The sequence below is a fragment of the Mirounga angustirostris genome, unplaced genomic scaffold (assembly GCF_029215605.1).
Source record: "Mirounga angustirostris isolate CCGP_5_RB_7025 unplaced genomic scaffold, mMirAng1.0.hap1 SCAF_3, whole genome shotgun sequence".
In the NCBI taxonomy this organism is placed as follows: domain Eukaryota; kingdom Metazoa; phylum Chordata; class Mammalia; order Carnivora; family Phocidae; genus Mirounga; species Mirounga angustirostris.
The window spans coordinates 100,157,149-100,175,666 of record NW_026991711.1 but is presented as its reverse complement, the minus strand read 5'-3'; the positions used below and the strand labels follow the sequence as shown (position 1 = coordinate 100,175,666).

At 44.6% G+C, this 18,518-nt stretch overlaps 1 protein-coding gene across 1 annotated transcript in view; it reads left to right on the top strand.

Annotated features, from left to right (window-relative positions):
• The window catches only part of NCKAP5 (NCK associated protein 5), an 824,899-nt gene that overhangs the window by 761,443 nt on the left and 44,938 nt on the right, over positions 1–18,518 (top strand). The window contains exons 16-18 of the mRNA XM_045868505.3: positions 7,266–7,580; positions 10,226–10,362; positions 13,353–13,485. Of these exons, the coding sequence (XP_045724461.3) occupies positions 7,266–7,580; positions 10,226–10,362; positions 13,353–13,485 (585 nt within the window). The remainder of the gene's footprint in view (positions 1–7,265; positions 7,581–10,225; positions 10,363–13,352; positions 13,486–18,518) is intronic.

Genomic DNA, 18,518 nt, shown 5'->3' with positions numbered 1-18,518 from the left:
CTTTCTGGCTGGTGAGTCATATTGGGTCCTCGTTGCATTTTTTGGCTGAAACTTGTAGATGTGATGAAAATGCTCAAAGTAAAAAAAAAATTGGATTTTAAAATTTTCTCTTTTCCTAGGATTTATTAGTGTTGAAGAGAAAAAAAAAAAATCTGCGGTTACTAAAGTAGTTTGTTTGACCCTCTAAGAAAGGGCTGATCATTGCACACAAGTGAGTCCAACTTTTTAGGATAGGTGAGCTGTACCTTTGCTAACTGAAAATCATGGCTTACTAATTTGCAAATGTCCCCCGAGAATGTAATAAGTCTGTGAGCAAAGGAACATCAGTAAACATCATTCATTTAGGCTTTTTTTTTTTTAAGATTTTTATTTATTTATTGAGAGAGAGAGTGATAGAGAGCATGAGAGGGGGAGAGTCAGAGGGAGAGGCAGACTCCCCGCTGAGCAGGGAGCCCGATGTGGGACTCGATCCCGGGACTCCAGGATCATGACCTGAGCCGAAGGCAGTCGCTTAAACAACTGAGCCACCCAGGCACCCCATTCATTTAGGCTTTTTAAAAAGCTTTTCAGGGTGCCAGCTCCGAAATAGATTTCTTGAGAGAATGGACTCCATCTTTCCTATGCATGAGGCAGCTTGCCACAGACTCCCAAGTATTTTGCTCCGTATTCACAATTGCTTATTGATGATGACAATCAGCTAACCCCCAAAGAAATGGTTGCCAAAAGGTAATTGCTTAGGAAATAACCACAAGGTAGTTGTTCAGTGAAGTAGACCCCTGTGTTGCAGTAGAATACTAACCACGCAGATGGACGTTTGGTTTACCTTGGGTTCCATGACGGTGTATGTTAGGGACCCCCACCTTTCCCTGACAACCACTTGCGAAAACTTCCTGAGCCCCTGCTTTGTCACGAGCACTGTGCCAGGCTTATTACAAATGAGCTGTCATTGTACATGCTTAGAATAGTTTTCAAACCCTGTTGGCACACAGCCAGCAGCTAGCCACGCGGGTCTTCAAGCCTTGTCTTTCCAGCCTATTTTTTTTTTAACTTCCTTCTTCTGAATATTCAGAGTAACTTAGAACTCAAGTCAGGTTTTCTCAGGCCTCTCCTATCCAGTGATCTTTTTGGACAAATACATTAACACTACCCGGAGTTTGGGTTTACAGATTCAAACGATCACGAATTTGTGCGATAGGATCTGTAAGAAAAAGTTTGAGACACTTTAATCCATAGAAGAGAAGGCTGAGGGGAAAATCAGCAGTATTTTCCAAACACTCAAAAACCATTGCTAATTCAGATTCCACCAACTTGGAAATTTATATTAACTGAAACAGTGCTGGAAATAAACTTTCCCCTTTGCAGCTATTTTTAAAGATAACAGTACTGTGTGAAGAAATAATATAAAACAAGTTTGGAACAATCCACTTGAGAGAACAAATTGTTTTAAAAGAGAGAAACTCACTGTTTTGCATAAATCCATGTAAGATGTGACCAAATAATCTCATCTACTCACTACAAATGGTCCTCGGGAACTAGACTCTATAAGAGCTTAGTTCTTCTACTACTATGGGCACTGATGTTAAGTGGGGATGCCAGCACTCAGCATGGCATTGAGAATCCACGAGGATGAGGGCCAGGGTGATGGTGCCATTCTGGCTTCTTCTAGACCTGAGACCTTCTGGCCAGTGATGCTTTGCGGGAAGTGGGTGGGGGCAGGAAGACTGAGAAAGACACCAAAACACCATTCCGGGAGCTGTCCTCGTCTTGGTCACAGACCAGTGCTCTAAGGGCTTGGAAGTATTAAGAAATTGGTCCTTAAAATATTCAATAATTCTGAATGATCTTATCCCTCCAGCTATCTGAATTAATGAAGTCTGACCGTATGTGAAAAATAGCTCTGCAGAAGAAAGAAGTCAGCTATTTTCTTTTGTTGCCAGAGTCAGAACAAAGGCAGCAGATTGGGATTTCAAAAGGAAAGCTTCATATTCAATTTGATTTCAGGAAGCATTTTCTAAAGACTAGAGCTGTTTTTTTCTCCACCTGTTCTTTTCATTATACTCAGTGAGAACTGACTATATGTCAGGCGCTGTGCTGAGTATTCGTGATGGAGAGTAAATCAGTTCCTCGATCAGCCTGCAGTTATGATCAGTTCTATCAGCACATAATCACCATATTGTTGAAAAAGGACAATATAGAATCAGGAATGGACTTATATGGGAATATTGAGTAGATAAATAAAATCCAGTTTGCCCCCAGGATGCCTACAGTCTAAGAACATTTGTTTAGAGAATTGTGCTCTTTTCTGAATGATAGCTGTGTGTCTGTTCCAGGCATCATGCTATGTTTATTAGGTGCTATGTTTCTAGTCCTCAAAGCCCCCCCAGGATGAAGGCTGTATGCTCTTAATTTTCAGATGAGGAAACTAAAACCACCTGCCGAGACCCCTGGTACAGGGAGCATAAGTGCTAATGCTCATTGGCAAACTGAGTGGGGATTTTTACACTGTGCACCCTAAGTTAACAGTTGACAAATCCCCAGTGGAAATGTTTCTCCAGAACTTCTTTTCTGCCACCATCCCATGCAAAACCTCACCCTTTTTGGCTACTCATCCACTCCTGGGCTGCTCGTCTCCCTCTTAGGCACAGTAACTTCCCTCTGTACTGAAGCTTCGAGGCCAGACAATATTCCTCATCCAAGCACTCTGAGAATTTTCCCAAAAAAGGAGGGCCTAGAAATCTCTGTATCGACTTCTAAGAGACCATGAAAGTATCCATCTCCTTGCCTGCTGGAGATCTGCAAAGTGATGCATTTGAGGTGTGAGTAAAAGATCCTGAGTCCGTCCTATAAGAAAGAGATTCCCTGCCATTCTGCTGCTGATGCCCTGAATGGATCCCAGGGTGGGTGCTAGGATGTGGAGCCCTCGGCTCTCAAGTAACCAGTGTTTGCCTCAGTGAGCTACATATTTTCTATGTGTGCCATGACTTTAAAGGACTGGGAAGCACCACTATGAGTCATCCAATGAAACGTCTAGGGCTTGCCTGTGCTAATAAGTGAGAGAACTTAACCTTGAGAGAGTGAGAGAGAGAAGGCAAATGGGACAATGAGAAGTAGGTGGGAAGAGATGTGTTTGGTGACCTTGGAAGATGAAACCCGCTGGTCCATCCAGAGACCCAACCCTTGAACTCATTAGCAAGGCCCTGTTGGCAGCTATTCTCACGGCCACAAATGTGAACTTATACTTGTCGAGATCAAGACTGTCAATTCATTCGAGATGCAAGGTCAGCTTTCCACTTGGAACTTTGTTCCTGTCAGAGCCATTTAATTACTTTGTGAGTTCTTAGAATTCTCTGAGAAAAAAAAAAAAAAGCTGGCTTCAGAAATACAATATCTAACACTTTTTCAGGTTACAGTATTTTTATGAACTGTGAGAAACCTACAGCACCTTAAAGAAACTATATAAAGAAGGTGTCAGCATTTTCAACATAAACCCCATTTCCAAAGGTTTATGCATTCTGGAGAAATTTGCTTGAGGGTGAAACTTGGCATATGGTGCCTGAGTCCCTGACTGTCTACATCTCATTTCATAGGGACTTACAAATGAGCTCTTCAGGGCACCTGGGTGGCTCAGTTGGTTAAGCGACTGCCTTCGGCTCAGGTCATGATCCTGGAGTCCCGGGATCGAGTCCCATGTCGGGCTCCTTGCTCAGCAGGGGGTCTGCTTCTCCCTCTGACCCTCCCCCCTCTCGTGTGCTCTCTCTCTCTCATTCTCTCTCTCTCAAATAAATAAATAAAATCTTTAAAAAAAAATGAGCTCTTCAAATTCACTACATTTGGCACCTGTAATTTTTAGAAATAAAAAAATGGCTTTAATAGCAGGTGGTTTGTGAGTTTAGTGTTAAGAGCACACACTTCTCAGAACTCAGGAATACCAAAAGTCCTGCTTTATAGAATCTGGTAGGACAATATTATAAAAGGAAAGAAGGGAAAGGAAGATAATTTAAGGGGACAGAAATCAGAAAATGTCAGTATTTTCGGAAGGGTACTGTCCTTAGCCTGCCTTCATCATTTTTCCTACCCTAGACCTCTCCTAGCCCTATTTCCCACCTTGTATTATAGACTAAGCCAGCACATACAGGGCTTTGGGGGCTGGGACTTTTCCCCAGTAAATCACTGAAAAGGCAGCAAAGAATCTCATTTTGCTTTTTGAGTCTTCATTTGAGGGGACTGGATTCAGTGCTCTCTGAGCCATCAAATACTCAGAGGGGAAAGAGTTCTTAGACAAAACCAGAAAAACTGCCCTTGGAGGCAGTGCCTATCGCCTAGTCCAGAGAGCTGCGATTAATGCCAGAGAACCTTGGCATGGAAGTTTATGGATCAATTGAAGAGGGCAGAAGGAAGCGATACTGAGCAGTCATGGTCCTCAGAAACCATGCAGATCAGGATGTGCAGGCATTCTGCATGGGGGCAGCAACCATGCAAATACAGGGAACATTAACAGTAGACTCACACCTCAGGATGGGGAGCGTGGGAGCCAGCTAGAATTCAGGCGCCTGTTCCAATTCCAAAGGAGAAGCTGAGTGCCTTGCCTAGGAGCAGGATGGGGTGGGGGGCATTCTGTGAGCTTTCTGTTCACAACGCTGCCTCAATGGCTCTTAGCTGAGTGGACCCCACTTCTGGATTTATCTGTACTTTTGGGAAGGATCAGGATAGTTTGATGGTTAAGAGCTTGGTCTTTGTAGTTAAGCCTGACTGGATTCAAATCCAAGCTCTTTATCTATAGAGCGCATGGCCTTGGGCAAGTTACTTAACACTTTTGAGCTAGGGTTCCTCATTTGTAGATGGTGATGATAGTTCTTACTTTGTAAGGTTGTGAAGATGAAGCCATAACACCAAGAAAGGAGTGAAGTCCTAGTGGCTGCAGTAAGCAGCCAAACTTAATGATTCGTATCCACAAAAGGGAAAGAGCTCCCCATGTCTTAATCCTGGCAAGCACGCTTTAGTTGGGGGCTACGCAATCCTGAAGGTGCTGGGAGTAAGTTAGCACGGGAGGCAGCCTGGGGCATGTGGGGACTAACACATCTCAGCTGTTACAGCCTGAGTCAGCTTCCCGTTGCCAAACACTGGGTCAGTTCTGATGAAGACCCAGTTGCTCCTGGGTGAGACCGAAGTACTTCAGCCTCTTAGAATTGCTCCAAGTACAACACATGGACATGCTAACTCTGAGGGGGTTTGTATTTCTAGGCTAAAATGAAGAAAAGACCTTGAAATCTGAATAGCACGGTCTTTCCTTTGGAACTTTTCTGGCAATGCCTCCCCATGCAAAGAACTGCTCCTTTCTCAAAAAGGCCCTTCTGTAACAATCAGGTCCCCTTAATTGAGGAGGAAATGAATAGAGAAGATAATGAACCATCTTTGAAGCTGGTTGAGAGTAAAGCTGGCCAGGTGGAGGCCTTGAAATGAATGGAGCTAAGGCTTGGCCATCATGATCCTGAAAAAGAAAAGCCCACCCCAGGCCATCACCATATGAATCAGGGCCCAGCAGTCCCTGACCAGTGTCTGAGATCCCATGGTGTATGAGGCGGCTAAATGAGAGAGGGTATCTGCAGCTTCCCACTAAATACCCCTTTGAAAATGGAAGCTGCTTCTTTGATAGGGACTTCATCTCCCTAGTGCCTCCAAAACCAGCACCAAACCTACTAGAACCTGTAACAGCAAAGTCTGTCTGCAGCCCTACCCCCACCCCCCCTTTTTTTTACCTTAGTGTTAGGAAATTCCCAGAATTCCACTACTCACTTGCAGCAAAGCGGTTTTGAGGAAGAGGGTAGGGAATGGACAGGTTGGGGAATTCTGATACTAATTGCTCAGCACCAAATGAGATTGTGTAAGGAAGGCACTTATGGATAAACTATCCACCTACCAGGTACCTGCTAATATCTGATAAATATGCTAAACATTTTGCATATGTCACTGTTCATTATTTAACTCTTTCAGCTACCTTTCACAGTATGCTCAGTAGCGTTCTCAATTCTAGAGATTGGATGGCGAACATATTTCTATCCTCACAGCTATACCATAAGGAACCTGAGACCTGCAGAGGCTGAGAATCCTGTGTCGGGGTTCATACAATAGCTATTGGCAGTTCCCACTTTCCAAGCCATTGTTCCATAAAGCACCACCAGAACGTTAGCTGTTGAGCCTCTTGATGCAAAGGTTATGCCATATTCTGTTATGTTCACCACCATGCCCAACAGGGTGCTAAGTCTTACTTAGTCTTAGAACCATAAGCTGCTGATACAAACTTTACCAAGGATGTTTTATTCTAGAATTATCATATAAACAGGAGACTTTGGGGGTGACAAGCCGATCTTGGAAGTTGTCTCGTTGGCTTGGATAAACCATTCCACCATTTCAGAAATCAAATATGCAATAATTTTTGCAGATATGTATTTTTGTCTGTATTTAATGTTTCTTAAAGATGAGGCACAGCAGAATATGTTACCCATGTGTGGTGAAATCAACTCGATTTGTTTTAGAGAATAATAGTTTTAGGGATACCTGGGAGTGACAAGAAATCCAACAGGTACTGATGGGTTGTGTCACTGTGTGAAGTGAGAAGGAAAGAGGCAGTGGCTCTGTAGTCCTCTCAATAAATTGACTTCAAATGGCAGTTGGGTCAAATGAAGCCCACATGATAAAGTGATAGTATCATAGGTAAGGGACCTTTTGGGGTGACCTTATAGCGTGTGAATTACTTGCCCTTACAATTAAATTGAGAGGCCAGAGACTTAGTTAACTGTCAAGTGGATGATAATTCATGTAAGAGATGCATAATTACCTTTGTTAGGACATCACTTCAATGTGTTATGTGTGCTTATTACTCATCGTATTTCGGTTAATAAATTTCACCTAATTGGTCGAAGTCATATGATTCCCAATTGAAATAATGGTGACCAAAAATAATTTTTGGTCTCTAATGACTGTTTTGTTTTGTTTTTTCTGTGATAACTCTAGAGAGCCATCCAGGGTATAAGTACATGTGATTCTTAATGCCAGTAAGGGCTGTCTTACCTCATATTATGTGAAGGGAATATTTCCATGTTCAACTAAATGTCTGTTTGATGCCACTCACTGGAAATTTACTACCCCATTAATAGTATTTCTTCCTTCTAGATATCCCCCTTTCTCCGGATCAGATACAAATCCTCACGATCATTTTATCCTTTTATGTGAGCCTTCTCTAATCCTCACTATGTTATTCTGTCTAGAATCCAACTGCCTGATGAGGACACTGGACAGTGGGATTGGAACCTTCCCACTCCCAGACTCGGGAAATCGCTCCACAGGGCGGTACATATGCCACCCAGACTCCCCAGAGGACACTGAGCCCAGCCTGTCTCTCCAGCCAGCACTTTGTGCAGCTTCTTCCATCAGAGCTCAGACCCTTGAACGAGAAGTGCCTTCCTCTGCAGACAGCCATGCCTCTGCAGATAACACCATCGTTCATTCTACATCGGACCCCATCATGACCGCCAGGGGCATGCGGCCTCCTGAAAGTCACCTCCCCAAACCAGCCTCCTCAGGTAAAATGCCTATGACCGTCCAAATGAGATTGTTTCCACACCAAAATAATGCACTTGCTGACAACAAATGGAAAACAGGCCGCAGAAAAGATTTCCACCAGGAGGTCAGTCAGTGACCTCTGCCCGATGGGAATGTGGATGCGTGAAAATCCCTGTACGTCCTCAAACAAAAAGTAAACAGACCTGTGTTAAACATCATCTACTCTTAGTGTTACGGCACGGGATATACACACACGTAAAGGAAACAAGCACGTAAGCACAGGTATATGGACATATATATTGATGAAGAAAAAAAACCACACAACATGCACATAGGATTTTATCTTTTAAAACCTAACTCTGAATATAGACCTGTTTAGGCCCGAGACATAAATTTAGCTGAAATGTTGTTTGCCCTCTAACCAGAAATGTAGGTCTTCTGACACGTTCCTATCCTGCTCAAATATATTTATATGTTGAACTATAAAAAACTTAGTTTGATATATCAGCTGTAGATTGTGCATTAAATGCAATAGAGTGGAATGAGTCTTCTCGCTGAGATGCACTACCCTTCGTCACAGTCAATTGAAACAAGCTTCCATGATTAAAGATAGGACTAGGCTAAGGGTCAAAGTTTTTTCATTGTTCCCTCAAGATTAAAAATATTTATTGCAGTGCAGGATGACACTAAATAATTTTTAACTTGCACGGCTTAGGTTGCATTTATGACATGCATAAGTATCTGAACTAGAACTCTAAGGACTCTCTTTTATGATTTGATGACTAGAAAGGAGCCACAAGTAGAAATTATACTGTCGGCTTTTGAGAAATTAGAAAAAAAGACTTTTAATTAAATAGCTTCAAATAAATGTGACTGAGCTATTCTCAAGGCTGAGTTCTTCATACAACAACACCAACTACCATGAATGTTTCATCACAAACTTCTGCTCATTCCAAGCCAAGGCTACATTTTAGAAGGCTGTAATGCATATTATTTTTTAAATAAATGCATTGTTAATTAATGACACAGCCTCCAGAGATTCAGGGGCGAAATCTTAGTTATAGATTATGTGCTCCATGCTTGAATAGTCACATGTGTGACCTCAATTCAGCGGCGGGCTGCTGAGTAGACTTCATAATTAAACACTGTCATTATAACAAATTGAATAGAAACCACAAGCCTTGAATTGCTTCATAAGAAGGGGATTGGAAGGAGATTGTTCTGATCTTGCTGCTAATATTCACCACACTGGTTTTGGAGGTTTGTGTCTTAATTAAATTGTCATGAAGGGATGTAAAAAAAAAAAAAAAAAAGTATACGGTAGAGAGTGAGGTCAACAGAACCACAGGGTATAATTTTGTCCCCCACCCTGCAGCTTCCGGTCTACCAAATGATAGCATCACTGCGGTCCAGACGCAGGTCTCCCTTTCCAAGGCTGTTCTTTTCTCTGTGGCCAACGGCGACTCACTGGAAAAATCAGGGAATGGAGGAATGGCTGGAACAAAAGGAAAGTGAGGTCATTCCCACTTAGAGGAGTCCCTTCCTGTTTCATGCATGTATTTCAATTTTTTCACTTATCTGCATAATCAAAAATAGAAGTAACTGTACAAGTCTCACAGTGCTGGCTAAAATACAGTGACTTCTCTTCTGCTCACAAGCAAAATGCTGTTGAGAGGCTCTCACAGCATGTCCTGTTGGTAATCACTGAGGATGGAGGATAATAACAGCGATTCTCCTTTCTGGCAGGAGGAAGGAATTCACTCTGCAGGTTAATCTACTATTAAGGGTAATGGGGGAACTTTCTTTAATCATTCCCTGCTCATTACACCCTTGCTACTCAGGGTGTGATCCATAGGCTAGCATAGCATCATCAGAATGGCCCAGGAGCTTTTCGGAAATGCAAAATCTCAGACCTGCACTCTAGACCTTCTGATTCCGACGCTGCAATTTAACAAAAGCTCAGCTGATGCGTAGGCACATAAAAGCTTGAGAGTACTGCCCCGAAAGATCTTTAAGAGCACAGTTGCCCAGGGCACATTCTGAGTGCATTGGAAATGACCGTAATGGGTATTCTAGGAAAATAAGGGTTCCCTGCCCAAGTATGTTTGGGAAGGGCTTCTTCTTCTTCTTTTTTTTAATTTTTCACTTTATTATCACAAGTTAAGCTCAAAAGAAGCATGGGGGAAAGATCTGCTTTTGAAATCAGGCAAGCTAACATTCTCAGAATATACTTATACTCTAAATATGAATCCTCAAAAAAGATCTGGAAAAGACTTTTCTCTCTAAATTTATAGTATTGTCTTCAGAATAGGGCATATTATTTAGGGCTTCCAGTTCTAATCCTTTCTTTGGACAGTATGACAATTTTCAATAGCACAATGGAGGTTCTGAGAAGTGCTCCCAAAAGGAGACCTGTTTATCATTTGATGCTTAACACTGTTTGAGGAGTAATCGGTGTTTCCCAAAGGGTTTGCTCACTGACCCCTTCCTAACATGAGAAGTCTATCAACATTTTGTGGAAAAGTTTGCCTTCAGTGGGATACCTAGCTTTGACTGTATTTGGACTTTTTTTTATTATTTTTTAATGTCTCCCTCACTCCCCTCCCTAAACTTGTAAAGAGTGAAAGGAAGCAGATTATGACTTCATGTACATTTCCTCATTTAGGAAAAATCAATTCCCAAAAGCAGAATGAAGCAGAGCCAAGGCCCCAGACCTGCTCGCCATTTGAATATGCCGAAAACACAATCGCAAGCGAGCAGCTTCCAGACTGGGGGGGCGAAGACCCCACGGCTGAGACCCAGGTAAGGGGGGTGGCTGACAGGAGGGCACCCTCCACCTGTTGCTCCTGATGGTGAAAAATGACCTCCTTAAACCTTTTCAAGAAAGATTCAGTTTTTGAATCACATTTGTCATTCGCTCAGTGAATAAAAACAAAAGCCCAAGGCTCACCTTCTTCCCTGCATTGTAAAGGAACACCATGGGTCTCTGGGAGGAATTGAAATGCTTCCACAAATCTGTCCCTAGATTCTTGAGGCATGGATGCTCTGCCCAGATTAGATGTTACAGAATGGGCACTCACTTTCCCAAGCCATAAGAGCACCATTGAGAATGATTTAATGATACTTTTTCATTATCTTATTCTTACTTTAACCTTTATACCTCGTTCCTACGGGACAGGTAAAGGAGGTATAATTATACCCCAGAGTAGTCACATGACTTGCCAGGGTCAATGAGACCTGCATCTCTTCAGCCTCTACCGTTTTTGCTATGAGATCTTCATCCACACTGAGATGGCACACATAGGGTTCCTGACATGTGATTGGACCTAGGAAGTTGCTCATGGCTCAGGGACATTTCTATCATCCCTTGGGGTTACTTGGTATTCCCTCCTGTGTTTCCTCCTATTTACCCCTTCCAGCTAGTTACCTAGGGCCATATTCAGCCTGTTCACTATTTCCCAATTTGTCCTGGGTGGGCCCCCTTCAGGCTCTTTCTTGTCACCTGGCAGTGAGAAGGGTGGGAAGAAGAACATATGGATCAATTACCAGAGCTTCCCCACCCTTCCTTAACTCTTCTCACTCCTGCTGCCTTTGTCTCCTCCAGTCTTGGCCTTAGAAGCCCCCATTACTATTTCTACTAGAGTTTCTACCAACTATGATGAGAAAATATCCAGATTAGCCCACATCCGGGGTCACCCACAACCAGTGGGGCCGAACCTTCTTTCAGCCTTTAGCATCTCAGTATGGAGCCATAGACAAGTAGGGAAAGAAATTCTCGAGGCCCACAGCCTCAATTTACAGCAGAGAACACAACTCCAGAGAGATGCTGGATCATATTCAGGGTCCTCACTCAGGAGTCGGGACTAGAACTCAGCCCTCTGAATTCCATGTCTGACACTCAGAATGGCAGCCTCTATAAGACAGGAGCCTAAGAGGCAAAAGAGTAAACCAATATAGTCTATCAGGCCTTAATTTAGACATAAAAATGTTAAGACTCCTCCAAAGCAGTGGTTCCCAAACATGAGTGGGCATCAGAACCACCCAGAGGGCTACACATCCATGCATGCCATGTCCGATTTTGTACTGATGAGTTGAGGTCCAAACATTTCGAACAAATTCCCAGGTGATGCCAGTGCTGCTGGGCTGTGGAAAATACTTTGAGAAGCACTGTTCCAAGGACTCTGTGCTTGCTTTAGGAACTGGAGAGTTGAGAAAACCCTAAAGACACCCAGAGTCGGAGGGGAAGTCATTCAAAAACAACAGGTCATGACTGTGGCAAAGGGGTTCAGGCAAATCCAAGAAAGTAAAAATAATAATAATAACAACAACAACAGCTGACTGCTGGCCGGGTGAGGGCTGTTCCACTACATGTGATGGTAAGACACTCCTCACCCGACATACACGCCCAGCAGCAAAGACCCCTCTCTGGGGTTCTCTCCCTCATCACTGCCCCAGCTCTGCCCACTGGAAAGCTCGCTCTGATTTGAGAGGGTCACCGCTGTGGCTTAGAACTTAGAAGCCTACTTTGCTGATGGTCAGGGGGAAAGAGTTGGAAGCAAAAGTTAGCTTACATTTCTAGCACCAAGCACAGTGCCTGGTTCCGTTAACGTTTGTTGAACGGAGGGGTGAAAAAATTCATCTCCTACTGCAGAAAGTGTTACTGGGGCCGTACTGGAACTCTAGACGTGGGGCTCCCCAAGCACCCCAGCCTGGAGACTCATCACCCTTCATGAACATCATCCTTGCTGGACTACCAGTATCCTGCGTATTGAACTCGCTACCCCCAGAGCCTAGCACTCCTCTTAGCAGAGAATAGGCACTCGATAAGCGTTTGTTGAAGGGGTGAATGGATGAGTCAGCGAATAAAGGAATAAAGGAATAAAGGACTACATAGCTGCTTGAACTTATAACTCCAGATGAGGGGTTTACATCCTAAAATGTGTTTTTATAATTTCCAACCGAATGACACCCTCCCAAACAGATTTTAGAGACCCAGATGGGTGGGGAATAATAGGCTCTAACACGGTAGCCTGCAAACCTGAAAGGCGTTCTTTTATAATTCTATACACAGAAGTGCAATCTTAGTTCCAGTATTCTGATCCTGTGCACAAAGTGGGGGGTGGGGTGGGGACTGTTTATACAGCATCGACCACCTCAGCAATTCCTGACAGGGCCTTATTGCCACACCAGTGACGACTCAAGGGTCAGGCTGTGTGTACCTGTGAGCAAGAGGGGAGACGGAGTCCCTCAACCCATGAACTTTCAGTTGATTCGAGGAGTATATTGGGTTAGCAGTTGCGTACTTTCCTAAAGGCTCCTGTCCTTTCAAGGGATAGAAGGAAATCGTAAATTAGGCAAGCATTTCTTCTTTTGTTCTCAAGGTTGATTCTTTCCGTACCCTCTGATACTTGAAAGCCATTGATGAGATCAGTTAAACAAATAAGCCATTAGGCTTGGAACAGCAGCTCATAATAGGCACTTGAGAAAAATAAGACCCCATAAAGAAGTGTACAAAATGCAGATCAGGTAGCTGTGAGGACTTTCCTGTCCCTGGGACAATGGCAGAGTGGTCAATGGCTTCATTAGCGCAGCCCTGCTTCTACAGCTCCGGTAATTGAGTAGACTGGGCCAGCTCCCAGAGAGGCAAATAGACAGGGAAAGCAGAGTTGTTCTCGGGGTGGCGCAGTGGAATGGAATTCGGCCCGCGATGAACCGTATCCCATCCTCTCAGGATGTTCTGCCCCATTTCGACTTGCGTGAATAACCTTAACGGTCTCGTGTTACTTATTTAGGACAAGGTACCCAGAATGCGTGCGTACTCTGCTGGTGGTGGCAGTGATAGTGACAGTGACCTGGACTATGGAAATAATGGTTTTGGAGCTGGAAGGGGCAAGTTAGTGAAAGCAAGGAAGAGCACCACCCAAGGTAACTTAACGGGACGCCTGGACATCTGGGGCTCCTCTCTCTCCCGGAAGCCGCTGATTTTGCCTTTCACTGCACTCTGCCTCCACCCCCGCCCTTGACTTTACATCTGAGCCCCACATCTCTCCTGAGATCTAATTTTCTGGTGTGTATGGAAGATTGTCTATGCGCATCAATTTGTTTCCTGGTATAATCTTCATGACATTTCAGTGCGGTCTGTAAGGATTTTATTTCCAAATCTGGCATCTCCCAAAAAGTCTCCAATTGAGTTATCTCAGTAATGAAGGAATGATTAGAAAGATAACTTTGTTCTTAATTACATCCTCTGGCAAGTTAAATCGTCCGGTGAGCCACGGATGGAGCCTTCCAGGCTTTTTGCTAATATCGTGCTGTGTAGCTCTGCACCTGTGAGGTGTGCCATTATGAACAGGTCTGTTTATGAAGTTCAGACTCACTCACAGCATTTTCTTTTTGAATCAGAATTGGCAGCAGAAGAACCATCATCCTGAGGCATTTAAAATTGTGTATTTTCAGACCGTTTTTCTTTACAGCTACAGGGACAGATGAACCCCTGATACAAAATGGGATCTGGGGTCTACTTTCCTTCTAATCTACTCTGGATTGTCAGAAATATTTCAGTGATGCAATGGAGAATCATTTTGTTCATACTAATCGACTTTTTTTCAAATACTAATTTAGCACTTATATGATGAAAACAATGACTTTGGTTTTTTTTTTTAAACAAGACTGATAAATTGCTTTAGGGAAAACCTAGCAACCATGTGTGTTTACAGTTTTCCAAGAGTCCTGGCGTTGGGACATGTGGGGGTAAGAAGAGCCATTAGCCCAAGCCTCCACTTTGTTCCTTGCTTCCTACAAGTTATCAGAGAAGCAGGACCAATGGTGAAACCATACAAAGGCTTACCAAGAAGAAAGTGATAAATACCCTTGGCATTGTAGTTAGGTTGGTGTCCCCATTGGCTCTCTCTGGTTTGTCGGTGCCCCTCTGGTTGTGGCAAAGAAAGGGGGAGGGGAGGTGATCGTCACAGGACCGCCCCGTGAAGACACCTAGGGCCAGGCCAGTTGTTGGTCCAGTTCTTCCCTTGAACTTATTGTGGGTCCACAGTGGCTAATTTCACCTCATTGACCTTCAGCTGCTCCATCCAAGAGCGATTTTCAGGGTGCCTTCCAGCTCTAAAACTCCATTTATTTATTGAACAAATATTTATGGCAAGCCTCCTCTGGGCCAGCTTTCCCAGCAGTGAGTAACTAGACAAAATTCCCTGCTGGAGAGTAAACAACGGATATGATTAACTAGTAAATGTCTATCATTTGTTGAAAAGAGACAAGTGCTGTGGAAAAGACAAGGGGAAGCAGGGTAGGGTATGGGAGGGCAGGACCGCTGGTGGCGGGGGCGGGGTTAACATTTAAAAAAGTGGTCTTACCAAGTCTCACTGAGAAGAAGGTGGTGTTTGAGATCGGAAGGAGAGGGAGTGAACCGGGAGGATATCTGGGGGAAGGGCATGCTCAGCGGAGGGAACAGCCAGAGCAGAAGCCTGGAGGCAGGAGCAGCAGGATGCCAGTGTGGTTGAGGCCAGAGCAGTTTGGAAGGGGGAAGGCAGATGAGGTCAGACAGGTAAAAGGAGCCAGAGCTCATAAGGGCTCGCTCGCCATTCCAAGGACTTGGCTGGACATGCATGGGAGCCTTGGGATGACTTTGAGCAGAGAAGAGGCATAACCTAAGATGTTCCCGAAGGACCTCTCTGGCTGCCATGTTGTAAAAGACTGAAGGAGCCAGATCAGCCCCGAGGCTATTGTAGTCACCCAGGCAAGAGATGTTTAGCGGCTGGGGCAGGATGGTCTCGGTGAAAGGAGTGAGCAGCCCTCGCCAGCACCAGAGCCGTGAGCCACATCTGGCCCATAAGCACTTGAAATGTGGCTAGTACAAGCAAGGAACAGAATTTTCAAATTTAATTTTCTCTGTTTTCTTAAGAGTTCTCACTTGGTCCATTCCCTTTTTTCTCTACTATATTTTTATCTTAGTTAAGTTCGACTTAAATATCAGTAGCCACATGCAACATATACAACATGGAGTGAGAGTGGTCTGGTTCCAGATCTAATTAAAAAGACAACACAACTTACTGACAGATCAGAGGGTGGGGGTAGAGGAGATAGCAGAGTCTAGGATGGCTCCAAGGTTCGGGTCCTGGAAGGGACAGTGCTCTGCTGACTGAAATGGGGAAGGCTGAGGCTGGAGCTGGGGGAAGCATCAGTGTGAGCTGCCTGTGGGGCAGGTGGAAATGTGGAGTAGGCATGGGCTGTGGGCGTCTGGAGCTCAGCAGATCAGGTCTGGTCTGGAAACGTAACTTTGAGTGTCAGCATGTAGAGGGTCCAGATGTGGTCTGGAGGGGAGGGAGTGTTGATAGAGAGAGAACCCCATCCTCCTGAATTCACAGGTCAGGGAGAAAAGAAAGAGCCAGCAAAGGAGACTAAGCAGGAGCCAGCAGGAAGGGAGGAGGAGAGCCAGGGGAGCATGGTGTCTTAGGAGCTAGGTGAAGAGAGGTGTCAGGAGTGAAGGGGGAGTTCCGTGATGCCATACGTGGTTGGTTACTAAAAAGAGGGATACAATCTTCATCTTCAGTGGTCTGGTCTCTCCCTCTGGCAGTGAGTTTCCAGTGAGGGGGGTGGAAGGAAGGAATTGACGAGGGGAAGAGGGATGGTCCAATGGCAATTTGAACACATCTTGAAAAAGGAAACAAGCCAAACTGTGTCAATGAACAAGTGCTGGAGTATGCAAGAACATACTTTAGGGGGGGCACCTGGGTGGCTCAGTCATTAAGCGTCTGCCTTCGGCTCAGGTCATGATCCCAGGGTCCTGGGATCGAGCCCCGCATCGGGCTCCCTGCTTCGCGGGAAGCCTGCTTCTCCCTCTCCCACTCCCCCTGCTTGTGTTCCCTCTCTCGCTGTGTCTCTCTCTGTCAAATAAATAAATAAAATCTTTAAAAAAAAAAAAAAAAGAACATACTTTAGGGTTCACATTTTAACATTGCTTTGTTTAAATGAGCCGTGCAAAGCAATCAGGAATAAACATTAGGGGAAGGCTAGGGAAGAACCTGGGGAACAGTGACCTTGTTCCTTTAACTTTTCTTTTTGCTCTTTTTGCAAATGGCAGTGAGTCTTAGCCAGAGTTGTTTTCTTAATCTACTCACTTTGTTCATCCTATTCCTTCGAACCAGAGCAAATCCCTATTTGAGAGGAGGGACTCCTTCCATTCCGTTACCATAGCCTCTGGGCAAATGGTGCTTCTTTGGAGGAATTCTTAATCTCAGGAAACAAACTGAGGGTTTCTGGAGCGGTGGGGGGTGGGAGGGATGGGCTGGCTGGGTGATAGACATTGGGGAGGGTATGTGCTATGGTGAGCACTGTGTATTGTGTAAGACTGTTGAATCACAGACCCGTACTTCTGAAACAAGTAATACATTATATGTTAAAAAAAAAAAAAAAAAAAAAAGGAAAGGAAAATAGTAGGAAGGGTAAAATGAGGGGGGGGAAATCGGAGGGGGAGACGAACCATGAGAGACTATGGACGCTGAGAAAAAAGCTGGGGGTTCTAGAGGGGAGGGGGGTGAGGGGATGGGTTAGCCTGGTGATGGGTATTAAAGAGGGCATGTACTGCATGGAGCACTGGGTGTTATACGCAAACAATGAATCATGGATCACTACATCAAAAACTAATGATGTAACGTATGGTGATTAACATAACATAATAAAATAAAATTTAAAAAAATGAAAGAAGCCAAGGGCTAAGTAGGCTAACTCTGGAAGCAGCACCACCAACGAGAAGATGCTTTTCCTCCAGCCAGGCACCTGCTTTTAATAGTGAACTGGCTAATAGTGAACTGGCTAATAGTTTTTATGGTGAACTGGCTAATAGCTTCTTTTAATAGTGAACTGGCTAATAGCTCAGCCCTGACCGATGAGAGTGCTGCCAGGAAGAAGGAATGTGTGCAGACAGCTGGTGTGGCTGTGGGTGCCTGCCGGCTTCCAACAAACCCTAGGAAGAGGCAGGTAGGGTGGACGCAGCAGCATGAACTTTATCAATGCTGGCAAAATGGATCCGAAAAGAAATAGGAATGATTCAGAGAAAAACACTACAAGGAGTACGTATCCTGGGTGTGTGGGTGACCTGTCCTTCCCTGCCAGCCACCATTTTGCCTGACTTTCATCACATGCACCTGTGAAAGTGATCCCCACCCCCCCACCAGCTCTGTAACACGATTTTGTAATAGAGGTCTCCAACCTGCAGAATGGAATTGCTGGTAGATCTGGAAGCCTTACTGGATGCTCTCCAAGATAGTTGTCCTTTCTCAAACACTCCCTCTCTATCCCTGGCTCCTTGAAATTTCCTGCAGGTGGAGAAGGGCAGTTGATGGTGGCAATCTGTCCCTCCATGGGTTGTAGGAAATGCACAGTCAGGGACCTCTGCCTGTCACCCCATGCCCTCCCCGCCACCCCCTCCCCCAGGCCACTGCTCAGTCATTAGTCACTTGCCCTGCTAATCACAGCATGCCTGGGGATGGGGGGGGAGGATTTCCGTTCAAACAGAGTGTCCTGTGACCCCCACATTCCCTGGTTTCTCCTTCCCACTTGCTTCTTTGAATCACACTGAATGTGACCAAAGAAACCTACTTTCCAAAACCCTGCCTACGGGCTCATAAAACACTAAAGTAAATACATGTCTTTTCTTTCAAGGTGAGTTTCTTTAGCTTAACTTTGAAATATAAGTTGTTAGCACCAAGCAGCAGGAGCCGGATTAAGGAGTTGGGTAGGTGGCCCAGCGGGTGAGGTTTCAGACAGAAGTAATTTTGTGGCTTTGTTTCCACAGAGCTGCCCACTCTAATTTGCTAAGCTAGGCATAACAAACATTCCCACCTCTTTCCTGCAGGCAGGGCCTTGGAGAAGGCATGAGCAAGGACAGAGGTAGAAGGGGAAGGGGAGAGACAGCAAGCCATTGGCAGAATGTTGGATGAGTTAAG